Source organism: Rhinatrema bivittatum, chromosome 6, assembly GCF_901001135.1.
Source record: "Rhinatrema bivittatum chromosome 6, aRhiBiv1.1, whole genome shotgun sequence".
Taxonomy (NCBI): Eukaryota; Metazoa; Chordata; class Amphibia; order Gymnophiona; family Rhinatrematidae; genus Rhinatrema; species Rhinatrema bivittatum.
The window spans coordinates 303374584-303398283 of NC_042620.1; the positions used below are offsets into that span (position 1 = coordinate 303374584).

At 39.9% G+C, this 23700-nt stretch overlaps 1 protein-coding gene across 1 annotated transcript in view; it reads right to left on the reverse strand.

The window, feature by feature from the left end:
• The window catches only part of DIAPH2 (diaphanous related formin 2), a 2404298-nt gene that overhangs the window by 263162 nt on the left and 2117436 nt on the right, over positions 1-23700 (reverse strand). The window contains exon 27 of the mRNA XM_029607438.1: positions 19364-19459. Coding sequence (XP_029463298.1) covers positions 19364-19459 — 96 coding nt within the window. The remainder of the gene's footprint in view (positions 1-19363; positions 19460-23700) is intronic.

Here is a 23700-nt window from a genome sequence, read left to right on the forward strand (position 1 = left end):
TGTTTTGTAATTCAATTTTTCTTTTGTTTGACAGTCACAGGGTATGCAAAGCAAAACTTGACATACTGTGATTATTGTTCACATGCTACTCCAGTAGGACATGTTATTCAGTTTTATTGCTTTAATTACAAAAATCATAAAATAAAATGGATATGCTGTAAAAGGTGCTTATGCAACAAATACCTGTTTTGAAATTGCCTTGAGGCTGTTTATGAAGCTCCTTGGCCTAAAGCAATTACTACATTTACATCCGTATGCCATTATAAATAGACATTCCTTATACAACCCATATTTATATTTATCAATAAAAGCAGAGACAGGAGTCCTGTAATAATGCCATGGAGGAGAGAGCAGGGCAAATTTATTATCTTCGATCCCTTCTTTATCTCTTGCTATTACATTTGGGATAACTCTAAAGTGCTTAGGATGTTCGAGCTAAATCTCTCAGCCCAAGACTTTTCTGTTGTGAGCAAGGAGAAAGTACTTCCCAACATGGAGAAAGAGAGTAAATTAAGCAAACAGAAAGCGAAACACAATATTAAAGCTCTCTCTATTAATTCTAACCTCCTACTTGACCATCAGCAAATAGTTCAAGCTGCGGAAAACAGTATTTTTCATTTTCATGACACAAAATTAATGGAATGAGTCATTATGAAACCTCACAGATTTAGGTCACCATTTTTTTTTTCAACTTGCCTTGATGGATATTGATGATTTTCTCCTAATTAAAACATGTCTTTTCCTAATCTGTATATTATCAGAGGCACTCATATCATAGTAATATTCTTCTGTCTCTATTTCATTTTACCCTCTTGAAGTTAAACAAGATATGGCAGCTGCCCAGATAGCTTGCATACAAAATTCAAATTAGTGTCAAAGTTGAACGAGATAGGTTTGTTTTCATTTTCATGCTTCTACTAAAAGGAAAAATGTTAATGACATCAACACCGTTGTTTAACTTAGTCAAGAGCCCATCTTTTTCATTTCTTACTATTATACCAAAGGTAGCACATTAATTTTAGGCAAAAATTCAGTATGGAAGCAAAATTATCACAGATGCATAACACAGTGCATATAAGGCATATTAAACATTACAAGCACAATTGTAGCCCAGGCATTAGGAACATGCAAAGAGACTTCAAAGCTGTAGCTTCCCAGCAGTGCGAAAGTGGAAAAAAATAGATGGCATGTGATGCCACTGCAGCTGTAATATTTCTAAAGTAAGACACTTAGAAAAGGGCACTGACTATTAATGATTCCAGAAACATTAAGTTAAATTCTGTAGGCAAAGATTTAGCAGCTTAGTAGAAAGAGAGGCAAAAACATCTTGAAACTTTGAAAGAACAGTTAGAGCTGCATAGAAATGTGCTTAAATTAAAATAAGGGAAGAAAATATTTCAGATCAGCCTTTTCTAATATCTCATATCTCAGAGGTAGAAGGAAAGGCCATGCCTAATTGGCAGCTCTGAAGTATTGGGCATAAACTTTGGAACAGGCACTTGTTTATGGGTGCCACGTAACCATGAACCCTATTTTACCGTAATTTCAGTAAGGTCAGCACCTTAGGATAAAAGGATTAGAACACAGTGTAGATGCTTAAATGTTTTCTTCCTAATGCAGCAATTTTAATTCTCTCTGTTTAATGACTAAGAAACAGTAAGCAATGAAGGGGAGAGGGTGGGGATCATAAAGAAATGGAAAGTACAAGATATGCTGCGGAAAGCTTGTTACCTACAACCTGCGGAACAAAAAACACAGTGCCAAGAAGATGCAAGGATGAGTCATATACAATGTAATGTAGGAAGGCGCCTGGAAACCAACATGGCCATAACTCTTTAGTATGTTATTTTATAGAAAGGAGAGTTTAATGGAATAGATGTATATTCTTAAAAAAATACATAAAGGGGGAACATTTCAAAGCTATTTCTGCACACAAAACACGGGTTTATGAGCAAAAAAGGACTCAAGAAATTTTGCAGGGTTTATGCAAATAAAAGGATGCATATAACCCAATTTTACACATATCTTTATGCGCACAAATAATAGAAATTCTAGGGGGCGGTGTTATACAGTTGGGATTTATGGACATACTTTTTATTTTAAAAGGTATGGGCATAAATTAACCTGCACAAGTTACGTGCTGCCAAAAGCACGTTTAACTTTTTGTTAATTAGTTTGTGTGCATTATTTCAGTAATTTTCAAAGCACTGATCTCATATATTTTCTTTGAAAATTAGAGTAATTTATGCATTTTGGAAACGCATAAGTTGTGTGAATGGTTATAAAATCACCCTCCTTAAAAGATATTTCATTTCCAATATTCTTTAATGTTGTGAGAATACAAATTTAGCTTTTAGCATTGAAAATATTCCAAGTTCTATGATTACACCGCCCATATTTGAAGAACTGTTTTAAACACATATATTCTCTTTGGATAAGTTTTACATTAATTAAATCAAAAGTATCACAATTTACATAGGATCTGGTAAAAATCTAGTTCTCTCCCTCATGCACATACACACACACGCACAATACTATAGAAAACATATTTCATAAGTTATCAAACATTTTCATTAGTAGATTACACTAAAGTTGATAATCAGCACCGCTTAGCTAATTAATAGGGTCATTCATCAAAATGCATTATGGAATTAATGCCCACGATAATGCCATATTGCATGTGATAGTTGCGGTAGCACGTGGCTAAATTGGAAATTTTTCAAAAGGGTGGGATTGGGGATGGTTTTGGGCAGGATTAATGAAAATGAGGGGCGCTATTGCACATTTTTAATGTTAGAAAATCAGAAATAAAGATTGCAAATTGCATTTCTGCCATTTCTAGCCTCGCGAGAGAGTGAGAGAGATAGAGAGACTATGGGGAGACCTTCACAGTATTCAACTATTTATTTCACTATAGGAGGGCCAGCTAATAACTCGAGTTTAGGTTTTGGTGGTGGTCTAGGATTTTGGGGCCAGTTTTACATGCAGAATGAGAAGTATGAACAGCACAGTACACCTCTGTGAAGATTTGACGTCATTTGGAATGAGGAAAGTCTCACAAAGATGAGATTTCAACAGTGTTCTCTCAATTTCCTCATTCCAAATGATGTCGAATCTTCACAGAGGTGTACTGTGCTGTTCATACGTCTCACTCTGCATGTAAAACTGGCCCCAAAACCCTAAACCATCACCAAAACCTCACCTCGAGTTGACTGGCCCTCCTATAGTGATATAATTAGCTGACTACTATGAAGGTCTTATAAAAAGTCTCTCCATGCTACAGTAATTCTTTAAACACACCCTTTTTACTTATTGTGGGTGTTATCCATGTGAAATTATGAATCTAGGGGTAAGCGTGCTGTATGAATATTCAGCCACACCGATCAACCATTACTTAGCTGACTGTTAATCTGGTATTCTGACAGCGTTCCAGAGTGAACTACTTATCCAGCTAACTTACAGGGTCACTTACTGAGCAAAATCAGCATTTATCATGAATAAACGCTGTATACCTTGAGATATTGCGTGCTATTTTGGGCCAAAACCAACTCCTATTAAGATGAGATGTTTTGCATGCACTTTCCATACATAAATTTTGCAACTCATGCCTAGGTATCATAGTGGATAATACTTTAAAATCATCAGCTCAGTGTGCTGCAGCACACTGAGCTGACGATTTTAAAGTGCATAGGCATCATAGTGGATAATACTTTAAAATCGTCAGCTCAGTGTGCGCTGCAGCAGTCAAAAAAGCAAATAGAATGTTAGGAATTATTAGGAAGGGAATGGTTAATAGAACGGAAAATGTCATAATGCCTCTATATCGCTCCATGGTGAGACCACACCTTTAATACTGTGTACAATTCTGGTCGCCGCATCTCAAAAAAGATATCGTTGCGATGGAGAAGGTACAGAGAAGGGCAACCAAAATGATAAAGGGGATGGAACAGCTTCCCTATGAGGATAGGCTGATGAGATTAGGGCTGTTTAGCTTGGAAAAGAGACGGCTGAGGGGGGATATGATAGAGGTCTTTAAGATCATGAGAGGTCTTGAACGAGTAGATGTGACTCGGTTTTCACTTTCGAATAATAGAAGGACTAGGGGGCATTCCATGAAGTTAGCAAGTAGCACATTTAAGACTAATCGGAGAAAATTCTTTTTCACTCAACGTACAATAAAGCTCTGGAATTTGTTGCCAGAGGATTTGGTTAGTGCAGTTAGTGTAGCTGGGTTCAAAAAAGGTTTGGATAAGTTCTTGGAGGAGAAGTCCATTAACTGCTATTAATCAGTTTTACTTAGGGAATAGCCACTGCTAATAATTGCATCAGTAGCATGGGATCTTCTTAGTGTTTGGGTAATTGCCAGGTTCTTGTGGCCTGGTTTTGGCCTCTGTTGGAAACAGGATGCTGGGCTTCATGGACCCTTGGTCTGACCCAGCAAGGCAATTTCTTATGTTCTTAATGCAAATAAATTAACACCACTTGAAAAAATGAAAGTTGTGTTAATTCCTGAAAAGTTAGCTACGAATCAAATGGTATGTTGTACAAATCTACTCCTCTAGTTATACTTTTCATCCATTATAATGATTACAAATCTTCAGTGATGTCAATTTTACTATGAATATCTCAGAATGTTTCTGTAACACATCCCACTTAAACCCCCCACATTTTCCAAACTCTACCCTGATTCAAAGTGCCCCTCTATAGTGGTACATATATATAGAGTAACTGACTCTATACAGAGTCTCTCGCCCCTCCCTTGCTAAAAATATTTTCGGCTTAACATGTGTGTTAACATCCAAATGATAAATGACCCTGTTAGAGAGTGACTTTATTTAGGGAATGTAATGATACCTGTTAGTGCTGTAACAGTAGAAAAGGCTAAGGTTTCACTGTACAAGTTAGGGAAAAGCCAGAGAAGGAAAGATCACACAGTAAAAGCTTAAGGTTAGTGCCTACAGATCTCACAGAATCTTAATTAAGTGAGCAGGAAAATAAAAGAGAGAATTTTATGTTTCCTCCATATAGGTTTTAAGTGATTGAGCAAAAAACTAGGTCAAAGAAAGAAATTTGTGATTATATGCTAAAAGGAAGGCTGAGAGACATGCACAATACACATATCATAGGGAAAGTTGTCCTGGACTATTTTGGTATAAACTTTGTTGCTGCTGCTGAACGTATGCTCTGTAAAAGCCTAAATTTTGTAATTGGTAATAGAAAATTCTATGGGAAGCTATTGCAAACTGTGGCTTTATGAGTTCTGCAAATGTGCATGTAAACCCAGTGTCACTAATTAACATTAATGTGTGCTGTGTTTAAAATCCAGGCTGGAAGGACTGTTGTAATTGCAGTCTCATAAGGAATTCTGAGGGACGATACAACAAACTGTGGCTTTATAAGTTTTGCAAAAGTGCATTTAAACCCCGAGGGTACATTATTGTGTGCTGCCAGCTGTGTGTTTAAAACTCAGGCTGGAATGTAGCTGTAACTGGAGCCTCCGAAACTCTGACCTGGAATTTGTTTAGTTTTTATCAACCCTGCATTTGTAGGCTTGCTGAGTTCTTCCTACATTGTGCTTTTGAAAAAAAAGTGTAGTATAATGCTGTTTTTCTGTACTTGTATTGAAAACTCCAAGTGGAGAAGTTTATGTCTTTAGGCATTTTTTAATACATGATTTAAAGGTCATATTGGAACCTTCACTGAATGGGAAGCAACAGACAGCAAACAACAGAAAAACACTTTAAGAATAAATTGTGGCTATGTGAATCATTAAGGGATGAAAGTCCAGCTACAGTGTTGCTTAAATGGACTGGTACTAGAACTGTTACAAAACGGTTGAATGAGTAGAAAGTTAGGGATAATGTTCATATCCAAGGATGTAAGTTAGTACTTCCACGTGATCTAGGCCTTTTACAATTAGAATGAGCATGGCAGTAGAAATGGTAAATGTACTAATTTAAAGGGACATGCTACCTTCTTGAAGCTAAAACACCCCAGTTTTGAGGAATCACTAAGTTTGACTACAAAAGTTTGCCCCCAGAGTCCTGGAAAACACCAAGTGGAGACTCTTGATCCTCACATCTGGATAAGTGTCTTTTCAAATTGCCTTCTACGACTTGTTAATTAGGTTGGGTGAAATGTCAAAACAATTAACCTAAGACCTAGCTTAGGGCAGTGCTCCTAAAACGTTCCTGGTGATACCATAGCCAATAAGGTTTTTAGGGGAACCTGAGCACTGTCAAAAAAAAATTAACACTACACAGCTAGTGGTACAAATATCTAATTGCTTCTATAAAGCAGCATATATACTCTTTCAATGAGTTTCTTGAGGTTAGGTTTCATAGAAAATGGAATTATCTACTATGTCTTTCTTCGCACAAATACATAAATATAATCATATACCCACCCAGTCCAACTGTAATAAATACCAACAACCTTAAAAAATGGCTTTTGAAAATTACTATGATAGTATGTTACATTTTCCTTTGCAATTACCCTGTAAATGCATATTTATCTCATGTATTATCATTGTGCTAACCTTGAAAACTTTACTGGTTGTGGGGTCACCTTAATAGAAAACCTTGGCTTAGTGTCTACCTTCATGTATGGTAATAGGACAAATGCAGCCCACTGTGGAAAAATGTGTGGTCCCCAGCCATGCATGTATTGTTTTAGCATTTCCATATAAAACACAGAACATTGCTACTTCCCTTTCATTCTAGCCAAAATCCCATACGAAGGCAGTAAAACATCACTTTCATTGTTACTCTTTGTGGAAAAAAAAAAAATCTGCATTAACGACTACCAATATTGTTTGTTTTTTCTTCACTAACTTCTAGAAGGATTTTCCAGTTCACTTCTAAGGAAGCTGTGCTCACATATTTAATAGCATGATTGTGCCAGATTATGCATCTATAAATTGTCACATTATGATAATGAGGAAAAAATCAGATATATTATCTGTATTTAGAATTGTTTGAATAGAAAATAAAAGCCTTAATTGCCGCAGTAAGAAGTTAAAAGATATGTAAAGTCATATCATGCTGGCAGTCCTCTGTTCAGTATGTCAGCACAGCGTGGTAGAAAATAACAGATCAGCCGTAACCATGGTTTAACTTTTACTTTCTATTACAAAAATATAAAGAGACTTGAAGATATTTCAATTTCCACTTATGGTATCATGAAGTGACAGTTTGAAATGGCAGAGTAGTGGTTCAAATGGTGTTTAAAAATGTTAGCTAATCAAGCTCAGATAAACCGTAGAAGCTGTGTCGAGTGAAAAGGCAAAAAAAATGTAACGTTCTAACACCATTAAAAGCTAAATGCTGTCATTTTAAACTTTATTTGTTGAATTAAAACTGTGAGAAACTTGAAATAATTCAAGGTTCCAGTCCCCATTCTGCCATTCTCACTGCGCGAGCTCTAATAAGGTTTGTTTATATAAATCGTTCTTTAGTTTAATTGCAATCTTTCTGAAGTAGGGAATTTGCATAGTTAATTGTATCATACACACAAATTATCATCTGGTCTATTTGCCGCTGTACCAGGAAAGGAATTGCCGGCGCACGCAACAAAATAAAAAAACAAAAAAGGTAGGACAAAGGGTAGGGAGTATTGCGCTTGGGGGTGGACCCTTGTCCTGGGACAGTGAAGGAATGCCTCCTGAAAGGGAAAAGGAGGTAACTGCCCCCAGGGGGGCAGAGCACTGGAGGAGACAGAGGCTGGGAAGAGCTTCACCATTGGAAGCCCGAGGTCCCCCCTGGAGGAGCCCGTAGGGACCCGGGCCGCTTGGACTTAGGTGGGCCTCGCAGGGTCTCCTGAGAGAATGAAAGTCCGGCGTGCCCACGGAGACAGGGGGAGCGCAATCAGGTTCAAAGGTGGCTGCTGGTTGGAGCAAAGAGAACCAGAACAGAGTTGGTGATGAGAAGGCGGGGAACAGAGCCAGAATCTGGAGACGAGGTCAGGCAGGCAAAGGTCAAGATCCAGAGGTCAGTCTGAGGAATGGTCAGCAAAGCAGGGGTCAGGTACCAGAGGGCAGACGAGGTCAAAGACAGGCTGAGGTCTTGAGGCAGGCAGGCAGGTCAGGAACGAGCTGAGGTCTTTGACGCAGGCGGCAGGCAGGTCAGGAACAAGCTATGGTCTTTGAGGCAGATGGCAGGCAGGCAAGGCAGGTCAGGAACAAGCTGTGGTATTTGAGGCAGGTGGCAGGCAGGCAGGCAGGTCAAGAGCAAACTGAGGTCAATACCAGTAAGACAGTCCGAGGGTACTACCTGGGTAGACAGACAGACGAACACAGGAACAAGCAGGACACAGGAACTAGGATGCAGGAACAAGTCAGGAACAGAACTGGAACAGAAGGATCCTGGAACAAGACTAGGAACAAGCAGGAACAGGTACAAGCGCAGAGGCAATCTTAGAACAAACCGATCCGATTGCCAAGGCAAGGAAGCAGAGACAGGAACTTCTTTGTATCGAGGGATCAATCAGGGCACGCCGCGGAGCTAGGACCCGCCTTTAGCCCTACATGAGTCCGGGCAGTCCGTGTGCGTATGGGAATGGCTAACATGGCCGAGGACGCCGAGCCTCGGTGGGAGGCCTGGCGTGCAGTGGAAGGCCCGGCGACCGCCGCCGCGGGACTCCGGGGCCTGGTAGGACTGGCAACTACCGCGAGGGAGGTCATCCCAGGACCCGCTATGGAACCATGAAGGTGAGCAGGCCCGTGTGCGGGACGGCCGCGGGCAGGGCGTGTGACAGGGAGGAGATGGGAAGGGTAAGGGAGGTTAGGGTAGAGGGTAGGGAAATGGGAAAGGGGACCATCACATCGCAGGGCATAAAAATGTACCCCCCGCGCGCGCAAGACCCAGGCTATACGCGCACGCACGCACAGATGTTAAAATCTGCTGCACATGTGCGCGCGCCCCTCGTATTTTATAACATGTGTGACCTGAAGTAACTTGTGCGTGCTGGCAGCCAGCCGGCGCGTGAGGCTCCAGGACAGCAATGAATGGCGCTGTCCCGGCCCACCCCCTCGGACCGCCCAGCCCGCCCATTTGTCAGGGCCCAGCACTTATGCACGTCAGTGGCAATTTTTACACACACGGCAGATTTAAAATCCGGCCGAAAGGGTAGCTGCAAATGAATGACCTGGTTCAGACAGAGATGGAAGTGACAAGCCCCAACCCCTTCCCAGACAAAAAACGAATATGGAAAATAAACCTAATATTCATGAACTAGCATGAAAAAAGTATTGTCCAATGAGAACAGAATAAGTTTCTGTGTTACACCTATACACACACACACAAACACACAGATGCACAAGGGTTTGTATAGTTTCAGAGAATTAGTATGGGTATTCTCTTCTTGGCACAGCATATCTTGAACCTTCTACACCTTATGAAAAACTTTCAAATGTCGACATGGCAGCTGAAACAGAGCCCACTAGTAATTTTTACTTTTGCAAGTTGTAATGTTGTAAATTTCAAATCAGGAAAGGAATTCTGTATTTAGTAAAATATACACATAGCTTGGTTTGACATGAAGGTTAGAGGCTAGGTATTGTTTCATAGGCTTATGCCCAATCCTATCAAGAAGCAGGATTGTACAAGGTCTTTCAGCCAAAATTAATAATGGGTCAGCGGCAGGAGGGAGGGATAAGGAGTACTTTAGTATTTTTTTTTACCCGTTTGTCAACTGGGCCATCACAAGTAAGCTGTTAATCTGTAATAATTAAAGGATTAACATTTTAAACAAATAGAAATATATATTTATATCAAGACAGATATGAGACATCATACATAATATATACCTACTGATACTAATGGATACAGATAGTATGAGATGTTTATATTCATTTTTTAAATTAATGCATGCTTTATGGAACATGACACAGATTCGCTCCTGACTGATGACACACATTGACTGATATCTTGTAAGGGTCTCACAAATTTAAGACAATGTAAGTCATTATTTAACAATGCTACATTGCTCAGCATTGAGTACACATTTTCTTTCTTTCCTTAGGAAAAAGACAAATTCATTCACTGATTTTGCACAAGTTGTCAACTTAATTTTATATATATGGAATAAGTCATATTTCACTAAATCTTTTATGGGTATCAAAGTCCAATAAAAGGAAAAGAGGCTGCGAACTTGGATGTTTATGAAGTTTTGCATCAGCATTTAAACAATGATTGTTTACCAGGTTTGTGGGCTTTTTGGTAGGCAGTGAGCCAGGAGCAAACAGCTGATGCATAGTCTTTTTCAGAAAAACATTACATTACAATTTCCTGATGGAGCTATGAAGAGAAATATAGCCATGTCAGACTGGACTATATCATTCTTGGAGATAAGTGGGATTTTTTTGTGTGCAATAATTCTTGCCCACAATGTTATGTCCAATTAACAATTGTTCTGTTTATATCACTATGGACATTACTGACATTTTGTTTTAAGCACATATGTTTACAAAAATTCAATTCAGGTATGTATCACTTAACTTCTTTCTATCTGTGTTCCCTTATGTTGGAGGATACCCTTGGAGCATATAGGCACTGGCTGTGAGGGTTAAGTTAATTTCATTATCAAAAAAAAGCTGCTTCTTCAGCTTATGCAAGGCTGTCGAGCTCTTCTAAATCATAACCAGTTGGAAGAAATAAACAAATCTTCAATACACCCAAATTCCAATTTTAGAGCTAAGACCGTATGTATGTATTTTTTGTATTTCCTTATAGACTGTTTAAATAAAGAAGCCACTGTACTTCTGTTCACTTAGAGAGGGATCAGTCATCATTTCGACCATTATGAAAGAACTTTGGATACTTAAAAAAGAAAGTCATTTACTGTATAAATGGATAGATTTTCAAACATTTACACAAATAACTATAGTGTACTCTGTATTTGACATTTACTTTTAAGTTGTGGGTTTGTTGTAATAATTGAGAAAATACCCTACAATTTATTTGCATGACTAGAAGCATCCATTTTAGTAAAAAGGTCACAAATTAAAGCACATATACTGAACATATCTGCTTCTGGTATTGCTCCCTGACCCAGATTAACCTTGATAAGATGATCCAATCCCATTCTACTACCTTATTTTACTGTTTAAACATAGTAGCACTGCGAGTCTTATAGTGCATCAGAACAGAGGTTTAGGAAATAAGAACTATATCAGTTCATCAAGGTTGACCTGGCCAGCTAAACAACATCTAGTGAGTGTTTTATCACTAATGAAATCATTACCAAGAAGAATCAATTGTAGAGCTCGCTGTCCCCTGTCCTCAAGAACCACAAACAGGTCCGATTTTCAGATCTACAATGAACATACATGAAACACATTTGCATGCAAATATATCTCATGCATATTTATACGGATATCTTGAAAACTAGGCCTGTTTGTGGCTCCTGATGACCAGAGTTGGCCACTTCTGATCTATTGGATCCAGCATATATGATGTAATTTGACAAATCACAATTAAAATGGCTTCTCCCCCAAAGAATAAGGGCTTAAGCAGTAAAGATATACAGGCCTATGCAGCAAAGCTTATTTTGCATGCTACAGCCATTTAAAGCATGTATGCAATAGCATGGTATGCACTAAACCCCGTGAGAGCAATTTACAATGCCATTTCCATGAGTAAAAAACCTTTTTACACATAGAAATTGTCTTGAAAATTCCTCACCCTCTATGTGGCTAATGGAGCGCATATTCTTCAACAACATGCATACTTTAATCCATGAAGCACAGAGGCATTCTGCCGGTGGGGTTATTTATTTATTTATAGATTTTTTTTTTATACCGGAGTACGTAAGTAACATCACCTCGGTTTACATTCAAACAGTAATTCAGCATTGCGCTTTACAATATAACTTAGTAACTGAACGAATACAATACCATGTATAACTTTGTATTAATAGAATATAAACAATAAATGAGAGACTGTGGAAATTAGGAAGAGTAGTAGAAGATTTAGTTCATTAATAGTAGGCTTTTTTAAATAACCATGTTTTAAGGTTTTGTTTAAATTTTTTGTGACAAAGTTCCTGGCGTAATTCAGAGGGCATGGTGTTCCATATTGTTGATCCAGCAATAATGAAAGATCATTCTTTTGTACTAGAGAGTTTAGTCAGATTGGGTGCTGGGATCTTTAGTTTGGCTAAATTCTGGAATCTCGTTGGGCGGGAAGAAGTTTTGAATTGTAGTTGATCTGTGAACCAGAGCATATCTCTATTTTGAATGGCTTTATGTATCAGCGTCATAGATTTATAAATTATCCTAGAAGCCACGGGTAGCCAGTGCAAAGACTGAAGTGCTGGGGTGATGTGATCATGGCGGCTTGTGTCGGTGATAATGCGAGCAGATGCATTTTGCAACATTTGCAAAGGTTGAATGGTGGCTTTAGGTAGACCCAGTAGCAGAGCATTGCAGTAATCAATCTTTGATAAAATAGTTGCTTGTAAGACTGTGCGGAAGTCATATTGGTATAAAAGAGATTTAATACGTTTAAGCGTGTATAGCTTAAAGAAACCATTTTTGACCGTATCCGCGATGAATTTTTTAAACGTGAGATTGCTGTCAATGATGATACCAAGGCTGCGTACATGCTGTGAAATAGTGGAGTTGTCTTGTGAAATACCAGAGTAGATCAGTGTTGTATTTTTTGGAGGTGAAATTATGATAAGCTCAGTTTCATTGGTATTGATAGCCAATTGGTTGTCTGTGAGGATTATTTTAATTTCTAATAAAGCTGCCTTCCAAGTACTCAGGGCATTTGTGATTGTGCTGGTAATAGGTATGAGTATTTGAACATCATCTGCGTAGATGAAGTGTTGAAGACCCATTTTTGAAAGTAACCGGCATAGAGGTGTAAGGTAAACATTGAATAATGTGGAGGAGAGAGATGATCCTTGGGGGACTCCTTGAGAGAGGTTTCTTGGCTTGGATTCACTTCGTCCACATCTAACGCTGTATGTTCTGTTGCTCAGGAATGACTGAAACCATAGTAATGCCGATCCAGAGATACCTATTTCAGAGAGGCGGATAATAAGGGTGTTGTGGTTTACCGTGTCGAAAGCAGCTGATAAGAAGGGCGATGAGGTATGATTTGCCAGCATCTAAAGCTTTTAGTAGCACCTCAGAAAGTGATATCAAAAGCGTTTCTGTGCTATGATACTTTCTAAATCCATACTGGGATGGGAAGAGTATTTGATGATTATCTAAATAATCAGTTAGTTGTTTGTTGATGACTCTTTCCATAATTTTTGAAAGGAAGGGTAGGTTTGATACTGGTCGAAAGTTTGCTGGATCAGATGAATCTAGGTTAGATTTTTTTATCATTGGAGTTATGATAGCATGCTTAAGTATAGAAGGAACTATGCCTGTGGTGATGGATTTGTTAAGAATCTTTGCAATAGGTTTTGCTATTGTAGAACGTATTGAAAGAAGAGTCTTAGTGGGTAAGATGTCTGTGGGGTGGAAAGCTGGTTTCATTTTCTTTAGAATTGACTCGACTTCAATACCAGTAGTGATCTCAAGATTAGATAGCTTTGTTTCAAATTTATCTTGAGTGGTTGATGTAGTTTGGTTGGTATATGAAGGAGCAGGAAATGATTTGAATCGCGTTAAAATAGAATGTATTTTGTTATAAAAGAACGTAGCTAGTTCCTCACATTTTGAATCATCGTTGTTGTTTGGACTGTTGCGAGCTGGAGCAGTAACAAGGCTTTTGACATATTGGAAGAGTGCTTGACGGTTGAATTGATATTGGTGAATTCTGGCAGCATAGAAATCTTTTTTGTTTTATCGGTGGTTTGGCGATATTTGTGTAGCAATGATTTGAATTTTAATAACGTCATAGAATTTTGGTTTTTGAGCCATTCTTTTTCTGTCTTACGTAGCTCCGTTTTCATAGCTTTAAGATCGGTAGTATACCAAGGTTTTTTCCTTATTATTTTTTCAGAATAGATTTCTTTGGATTGAATGGGACAGAGATTCTCTGCTATGTTACTAGTAATTTTAAACCAAGAAGAGGTAGCTGTTTCAGCGTCAGTGAGATCTAAGTTTTTGAGATCTTCTGCAATCACATTATTAATTTCATCTGTTTGACCTTGTTTTCGGAAGTAGATAGTTTTTTTGCTGTGAACATTAGTTGGTAAGTGCTTTATTGTACAGCAGGTGTCTATCCGAAAATGGTCCGACCAAGGAATAGGAGTGCAGAGGAGAGGTTTTGTTTCAATATGAGAGTTAGTAAAAATGACATCAAGGGTATGACCAGCTTTATGAGTCGGGTTAGTCACAGCTTGTTGAAAGCCCAGAGCATTAAGAGAGGTCAATAATGCTTCACAGGATGGGGATAGAGGGATGCGATCAAAGTGTAGATTCAAATCCCCGAGTATAATAGTTGGGAGGTGAATATCAAGGTTTTTGATAATAAATTCTGTTAGTATAGATGGATTATTTTCAAGTATGCTGGGGGGGAGTAGATCAGCCAAATTTGAAGATCCTTAGATTTGAAAAGGCCAGTCTCCATTTTGGAGGAAGGGGAGGTATTTTGGACTGTAAGGTTAAATTTCTTTTTGGCAGCCAGGAGAATACCTCCACCTTTCTTTTTGTTCCTTGGAATGGAAAAAACATTGTATGTGTCAGTGGGTAGTTGATTTATTATGGCTGTGTCGGTGTCTTTTAGCCATGATTCAGTGATCGCACATATGTCTGGCTTTTCATCTGTGAGGATATCGTTTAGTAGGGTGATCTTTTTTAGAAGAGATTGTGTATTCAATAGAAGGATAGAGAAAGTTATTAGACCTAACATTTGAGTGATAGGTGTTACCATAATAGGAGTTAATGTTCTGATTAATGGAGAGTGTCGGAGGAATCTAGCTGGTTTATGATTCACGTTGAAGTGTTTGATAGTAGGAATGTGGCGAGAAAACATTTCTGATTGGTGCATAGTGATAGACAATTCTGTAGGAATCTTGAGTTTAGCAAAATGGAGGGTTTTTTTTAATGGTACTGAATGAATGGGCGAGACGCAGGGGCAAGCTCTTTTATTGCTGGAGGGCCCAGACTTTAAAAGTCTCTAGATGAACAGGAAGTATTTGATAGCAGCGTGGTCAGATATAGAGAGCCACTGAAGAACGGAGATGAAATAGTAGACCTGACGTTATTCAGTAGGTGAGGATTTTGGGTCAAGACTGTATGAAGTAGACTTCACTCGGGGGCTGCACGAAGGGGCGCATAAAGGGGCCAGCCCCTTTGTCGCGCCCCTTCGGAGCGCGACACAGGCGCGCGACGCCTGGGGAGCAGTGAATTTAAACGTCCCTCTCAGCGTCTGATAGGCCGAGATCAGGTAAGTAGGCGGGACTTAGGGCTGACGTCGCGTTTGTTTGGTGTGGGCAGCATGATCGGTGGCTGGATTCGCCGGGGGCAAGGGAGAATTGAATGGCCTTACCCCGATGGGCCTGGGCGCCGATCGCGCAGGCCTCTCTCCTGTCAATTACGGCAGCAGCGGCAGCGGCAGAGGTCCGTAGATGTTAGCAGCGGCGCCTGGGAGCAGTGAATTTAAACGTCCCTCTCAGCGTCTGATAGGCCGAGATCAGGTAAGTAGGCGGGACTTAGGGCTGACGTCGCGTTTGTTTGGTGTGGGCAGCGTGATCGGTGGCCGGATTCGCCGGGGGCAAGGGAGAATTGAATGGCCTTACCCCGATGGGTCTGGGCGCCGATCGCGCAGGCCTCTCTCCTCTCGATCAATGCTAATTAATGGGTTAAGTTAAAGGAGGCTACCAGCCATGTACTTTTTGATTTTCAAAACTTAATACATAATCGGGCGGATTTTAAAAGCCCTGCTCGCGTAAATCCGCCCGGATTTATGCGAGCAGGGCCTTGTGCGCCGGCACGCCTATTTTCCATAGGCCGCCGGCACGCGCAGACCCCCGGGACGCGCGAGGGTCCCGGGGTTTTTGGAAGGGGGCGGGTCGGGGGGCGGGACCCGATGACGCGGCATTTGGGGGGCGGGGCGTGGCATTTAGGGGGCGTGGTGCCGGCCCGGGGGTGTGGTCCAGGCCTTCAGACCAGCCCCTGGGTCGGAGCACGGCACGCCAGCAGTCCACTGGCGCGGGTAGATTTACGTTTGCTTCTCGCAGGCGTAAATCTACGGACAAAGGTAAGGGGGGGTTTAGATAGGGCCGGGGGGGTGGGTTAGGTAGAGGAAGGGAGGGGAAGGTGAGGGGAGGGCGAAAGAGAGTTCCCTCCGAGGCCGCTCCGATTTCGGAGCGGCCTCGGAGGGATCGGAGACAGGCTGCGTGGCTCGGCGCGCGCCGGCTGCCCAAAATCGGCAGCCTTGCGCGCGCCGATCCAGGATTTTAGAAGATACGCGTGGCTACGCGCGTATCTTATAAAATCCAGCGTACTTTTGTTTGCGCCTGGTGCGCAAACAAAAGTAAGCGAACGTGCTTTTTAAAAAATCTACCCCAATGTATCTGTGAGGGAGAAAGAGCCTGTGTATGTGAGAGAGAATGTGTGAGAGAATGAATGTGTAATTTTGTGTGTGTGTGTGAGAGGGAAGATAACATTTGTACAGTCCTACCTCCCCCAATCCACAATGATCTCAGGTGACTGGAAATCAAAAGATCCCAGGTATGGAGAGCAGGAGATTTTTAAATCCTTAGTAGTTTTAATTATTGGGTGCAATTTAATGTTTCTATTCTTTTGAAATATTTATTTTTTTTCGGGGGGGGGGGGGGAATAGAATATTTTTTAATTATTGGATTTTTTTATTCATCAGATGTTTTGAAATATTTTATTTGTGTTTGGGAAATGTTGGATACTCATTCATTAACTGGTTTGAACTATTTATTCTTTTTATGAATATGATTTTACTATTATGATTGCTGTTTTATATTTCTTGATTTTATTATTTAATGTTTTATGAAGAATGGTAATGCTCCTGTTTTTCCATTGTTGCTCTGCATGTAGAGGCTGGCTTGTTGTGGGTTCCAGTTCTTCTCAGCACATTTCTGTTCCTACTTTCTTATCTCTTCATTCTGTATTTGGTGAGGTTCTGCATATATGATGGAAGTGAGGGGGTGGGGGGGGGGGTGTATCAGTTTTTAAAAATAGATTGCAGGAAGGAGCTGGGTTTTATTTGATGGACTGGGACAGAGACTGAATGAATCGTGGGGGGAGTGGGTAGCACAGTAATTGTTGGCGCAAGGCAGCAAAAATCTAGCACCGGCCCTGAAGAAGAGAAGGTGGAGGAGACAGAGCAAAAGAGGGGGAGGGGGAACTGGAGGGGTATAGCTCTGAGGCAGGAGGACAGAAACAGTAGAGGACAAAGGAGGCAACCATGATTATGACTTTGTGTAGTTTTCATATGTCTCCCCCCCCCCCCCCTTTGTAGTCCTGATATTGATGTTTAATACATATTATCCTGGGCACAAATCAGAGGGTACTGATACTATTCATTTCCAAATGTATTTCTTTACTGCCAGAGATTTTATTGTGGAATCTCTCCCCAGTTTCTGCTGTTAGTTGTTTTCTTTTTGACTAAAACAAAACATCTTTGGGCATGGTCATATATCTGCTTCCATAGTGCTTGGTCCAGCATCCGGCTTCCGATCCTTCATAAGCTCCTTTGTGTTTTCCTCTTCCTCCTCCTCCACCACCACATCCTCGACAGGCATGGGGGGAGTTCTTGCCTCCCTCCCTTTCCCTCCTCCCATCCCTTTCTTTTTTTGTGCTGTGCTGTGTTCCTCTACTCAGAATCTAAGGACCTTGATTCTGGGCCATGTGGGCTCCCTCCTCCAACCCCCCCCCCCCCCCCTTCCCCGGCCTGATTTCTGTGCCTCGGTCTCTGTCTTTCCTTGCCACCCCTCTGCTTTCCTTTGCCTTCTTCCCCTAGAGTCCAGCTGCTCTCCCACTTCTCCTCTCAACAATAACTAGCCCCATGTGCCGGCTAACGTTTATGCAGGCTATATGCTATCTAGCACTCCGGTGGACAAGGTGTGTAGACCTTATACTTTTTTTGTGTTAGCATGTACACTATCAGGTGAACTTTCAAAACATTTGAGTGTAAAATTAGCATATAAGCACACAAGCAGCTTGGTCTTCTGTACATGCTATTGTAAACATCAAAAGTACGTGCATGTTTTCTGTCTCACATTCGCATTTGCGTGTGAAAAAGGGATGGTCTAGGGACGTTCTGGGAAGGGAATAAGAGTTACGTACGCAAGCATATTTGAGAAGTTGCTTTTGTGATTTTACACCTGTTAATTATTTTGCACATTTGATATTCTTATTGTTTACTATTGGTTGAGTGGGAAGTCTGGGTGACTTGGGGGAAATTCAGAGTGAAGAACTAGGAGCATACCAAGGACTGGGTGAACTGGTGGAGGTTTTAATTGTGCGCACGTTTTAAAATATACTGACTTCCACACATAAAACAGGGCTTAATGAATTCACGTCACAATTTTTTCACGCATAAAATAGACACATGTATGTTATGTTAAAACAGGTAGGGAAAGTATACACTTTCAATGCATTACAGATATTGGTGTGTAAAGGGGTAGACCTATGTATATTTTATAATCTGTGTATATCTGAAATGCATAGGTTATAAATTACTGTAGTAGATTTCAACTTGGCCATATATATGCATATATGGAGCTGCACACAGTTAGTGGTTGGAAAGTAATCCTCTAAGGATGTCACATTTTAGTAAACTAAAAAAAATAAATAAATGCATCACCCATTATGTGTTGCTTTAACATGCATGTTACATAGTTTAGCAAGTTCAAGCTTTAGTGTATAGGGTCCCAAGAAAATAAATGCAGGATTTGCTGGTTTACAAAAGCAAAGTCTTATTAGCTGCCATGCAAATATTTTGAAATGTTATGCATCACAGCAGGAAGAGTTATCTTTGAAATACATTCTTACATAGTTTAATTCCCTTTCCAAATGCTATAATTTCTAATGCAACCAGTAAAGTCTTCTTCCAGGTTTAGGCCACATATTGTAATATCCTAACATGGCAAGTCATGCTGGTATCCCTGAGACAATCCAAAATGGGATGAACTCAATATTTTCAAATGGCTTAAAAAGAAAAAGCAGTATTCAACACAGTAGAAATCTTTGTTCCATCTCGTTCTCTCTCTATTTTCTGCATCATTTACAGTTATTGGCAGATGTAGTTACCAAGTTAAAACTTGTGATTACATATATATAATCTGCTGAGATTTCACACCAGCGCTGAAAGACTAGCTTTCAATGAAAACTGTTAAAAGCCTCTGCAAGCAGTTTTTGTTTTTTTTTTTTAAACTAAAGCTGCATTTTTTCCCCTTCTTGGTAATTCAGTGAGGTATTGCTCACCATGATTCCTTGGTGTTCGTTTCCTCCGATCCCTGAATGCAGCACCTGACTGGAGGGCCTCTAGCAGACTATCCATCACACCCGTCTCATCGCCCTCTGTGGAAGGAAAGGGAGAATTATTTTTGGTACAATTGAAGATCAACTACATAGGAAAATGACATACGGTACTTTCAAATATGGGTATTTCCACAAAACATCTGGAAGGAAAGACAGATTTGTTTTAACAGAATGAATGTTGTTCGGACTTGAAACCACGGTGTAGTTTGCTTATGATGCTTAGTTGAGCAAAAGTCAGTCCTGCTCTATTGTTCTTTCAATTTAAAGATCCTGCTATAAATATTATTAAGGGCAGGTTCACTATGCAGAAAGCAAAAATAAGATGTATGGATACCAAGATGCCAATAAGATATTCAAGTCTAGAATGAGAAGCATGTGATCAAATATGATAATAGAGTTAATACAGAGGAAATTAGTTGATGAATCTAAGTAATATCAATTTATGTGGTGGCATTATTCCCTCTAGTATGTTTTTTTTTTTTAGATTCCTACTTGCCTTTAGTGCCACCTGCCTCTGCTATTCCTATTTGGGGCTCTTCTTTTTGTGTATCTTTCTTTCTTAAATCTCTGTCATGTATGTAATACAGTAAAATAGTAATGACAGCAGAAAATGACCAAATGGTCCATCCAGTTGGCCCAGCAAGCTTATTGTAGTAACTGCCGCTCCATATAGGTCACCCTCAAACCTTATGTTAAGGGTAATATTAAAAATCAAAACCAAGCAACTGTCCAACCCATATCAAAGTTACTGCTGGCAACATTTTTATAGGGTGAGAGGCCTCCTTGATAAATCATACAATGCTGCTGCTTGAATGTGCTTTGTTTTTGGACTTGTCCATAGAGGCACTTTTTCCCTAATGCCTGTGTATCAATACCCTGAACTGTACTTCTATGTTATGTACCATTACTATCATATTTAAAAATCTATACCAAGGTCACTTGTTAGCAGTTTCTGTTAGGGGTGCTGCTGTAAGTTTCCGCTGACACACAGCAAATTAAAAACTAAGAGGTAGATCTTTAAAAAGTATGCCGGATTTAATAAGATACGTGCGTAGTGTCGCACATATATTATAAAATCCGGGGTCGGCGTGTGCAAGGCTGCACAAAATCGGCAGCCTGTGCGTGCCGAGCTGCGCAGCCTGCCTCCGTTTCTTCCCACGTCCCCCCACCTTCCCCTCCCTTCCCCTACCTAACCCACCCTCCAGCCCTACCTATATCCCCCCCCTACCTTTGTTGGGCAAGTTACGCCTGCTTGAAGCAGGCGTAACTTGCGCGTGCCGCCTCGCATCCCCCGGCACAGGCCGCAGTGCCGGGGGACTCAGGACCGCCCTCCCTGCCTGCCCCAGAACCGTCGCCCTGCCCCTGGACCCACCCTCGGACGGCCCCCTGACCCCGGACACACCCCAGACACACCCCCTCACGCCCCTTTTACGAAGCCCCGGGACTTACGTGCGTCCCGGGGCTTTGCGCGCACCGGCAGCCTATGCAAATTAGGCGCCCTGGCGCGCGAGTGCCCTGCGCGCGCAAATCCTGAAGGATTTACGCTCGCAGGGTTTTAAAAATCTAGCCCTAAGCTTACATAGCTCCAGAATGGTGGATGCTATTAAAAAATCTGCATTTTCAGGTTAAGTCCTTGCATTATCTTCAGCAAGCTGAAGACATCAATATTTTTACATGCAGCTATTCAGAGATAGGACTGCATGCTCTTCCCACTATGATTCAGCTTATTCAGTGAAGCTTTAATCTGGGAAGCTCTGGAAGAACAGGAAGGCAGTGCCAGTTCTACTGACATCCAAGGAAGAAGAGAAGCGAAATATGAACAACATATGAGGTCTATGGAATGAACTGGAACACCAATATGCTGAAAATTATGATAACCTGTAAAAAGACTTTCAATGCTATAATCTAATCTAAGGTTTATATACTGCCTTTCTGATACATCAAAGGGCCACTCAGTGCAGTCTACTGCAATCTGAAAATACATAATCACATACATAATAAATAACTGATAAATACTTAATGAAATATAAATTAATGCATTCTAAAATACAGTACATAATAATTAATAATGCATAATATTCATATATATATAAACAATTTTATAACAATATAAAGATATGTGAAAACTAAGATATCAATAGCCAGAAATATAATTAACTATTTTCTGATGGAACAAAAGCTAAGAAATATAAATATTTAGGTACCTGGATCACAAAGCCAGAAAATGACTAACAGAAATGAAACAAAGAATTGGTCATGTAAAAAATGACTTTAAGGAATTTCTTGGGAGATAAGGCTACTGAGTGCATACATCTTCTCAATGGTATGATAGGAAAGTTAACTATGGATTTTTAGTACTGAGACCATGAAGAAAATGTTTGTATTTGAAATGTTGTGTTATAGAAGAATTATTTTTTTTTAATTTTTAATTTATTGCTTTTCAAATATACATCAAGATTAAAGTTGAATGAGAAAACAACATGACAGTAAAACATTCAAATAAGATACAATAAAAAAATAAAAGAAAATTACTGTCATGTAACATTCTAAGCTCAATAAAGGAGATCCTAACACAACTGGAGGTAACTATGAGAGCGAAATAGAAAGTAATAATTCAATCTCAAAAAGAATAAGAAAAGACTAGCACACAGGGGATAATTATTATTTTAAAATCGGATCAAGGCTGAGATTCTGAGGCATTCTCAGATAACAGAGAGAGGATTTCCACTAGTTGACAGAGAAATTTATCACTCAAGAACGAAACAAGCTGTGAAGCTTGAAAAAAAAAACAAACCCCACAAGAAACACCCTTATATTTTATACAACATTTGCAAGGAAACAAGGACAAAAAAGGCTCCAGTTGCAAGACTCGAGGAAACAGAAAAAACTGCCTCCTCTTCTGGGTTTGCCTAGAAATGTCCAGGAAATCATGAACCTTAAGATTTAGGAACAATTCCATGCGATAACGAAAGAAAAGCTTTAGAACCCAGTCTATCAGATTCTGAAAGAAAACCAGCAGCAAGAGTAGCTGGAACAATGAAAGAAGAGTCCATAGCCAATGGTCTAATTGGAGACGGAACTTGCATACTGTCATCAGCTGGCGGGGACTTCTTGAAAGGGTTACAGAAGAACTCTGACGACTAGCTGGAGTGATATGATTTCATAGGAAAGAGTGCATGAGATGAGGGGAAACAGATGACCTGATTACAAGGAAGATTAGATCTGCAGGACATGTAGTCAAATGCTATAGCAGCAAATTAGCTAATCTAGTACTGAAGAACATGACAGAGAGGAAAGCAGAGAGCAGTTTCAGGCTATGACTTTATAAACGGTGATTTGGAAACACAAGTGAACCAAAGAGGAAAGCTGAGCATTGCGAGAAGCAACATGCCATGGTTGCCAACCGTTGTATTGAAGGTTGTTCTTAACTAGAATGATTTACAGATTGCCCAGTGCTATCCACAGATCTCTGCAGCCATTCAGCAGTGTGTACTGCGTACAAATACATGCTGCACTATTTTAAATACTGATCACAGGAAAACAGAACATACTTCAGGATCTCCAAGCAAATACTTTTTCCTCTATTTTTATTTATTGACATTGATATTCTGCTTTTTACCACAAATGGTCTCAAAGCGGATTACAATAGCATAAAACAGGTTACAACAGTATTAAATTAACAGACTTGCCTGACACCTGAAAAGCATTATTTTTATTGTTCATATTTCCATTTGACTCATGGTATCATACTGAGGGCCTTAATTAAGTATTCCTCAGGAGATGTGCCAAAAATTGTTCAAAATGGCTCATAAATGCTGAAGTAATGAATTTTATATTTGAGCCTCATGCAGGCAAGTAAATATCTCACACACTTGATAGAAAAATTGGCCACATAAATATGTAAAACAAACACTGCATGGTCTTTTGTGGTACAAACTGAGGTGCTTAAAAAATATGCCATGTTTTGTGGAAATTTTGCAAGATTTTAGTAATTTATAAAGGCTTTGCACACGTGTCTATGAAGCTAACAACATAAAGAGAAAATTGTATTTTATTTATGACTTCCACTTAAAGACATATCTATCTATCTATCTATCTATCTATCTATATATATATATATATATAGAGAGAGAGAGAGAGAGAGAGAGAGAGAGAGAATTTATTTTATCGTTGTCATATGTAACAGCAGTACAGCAGAAATATAAGGAAAAAAAATTCAGTTGGCAGTAGACACATAAAATCCTTGACATTTTTCCAATTGGGTTTTGCTTCACTGATGA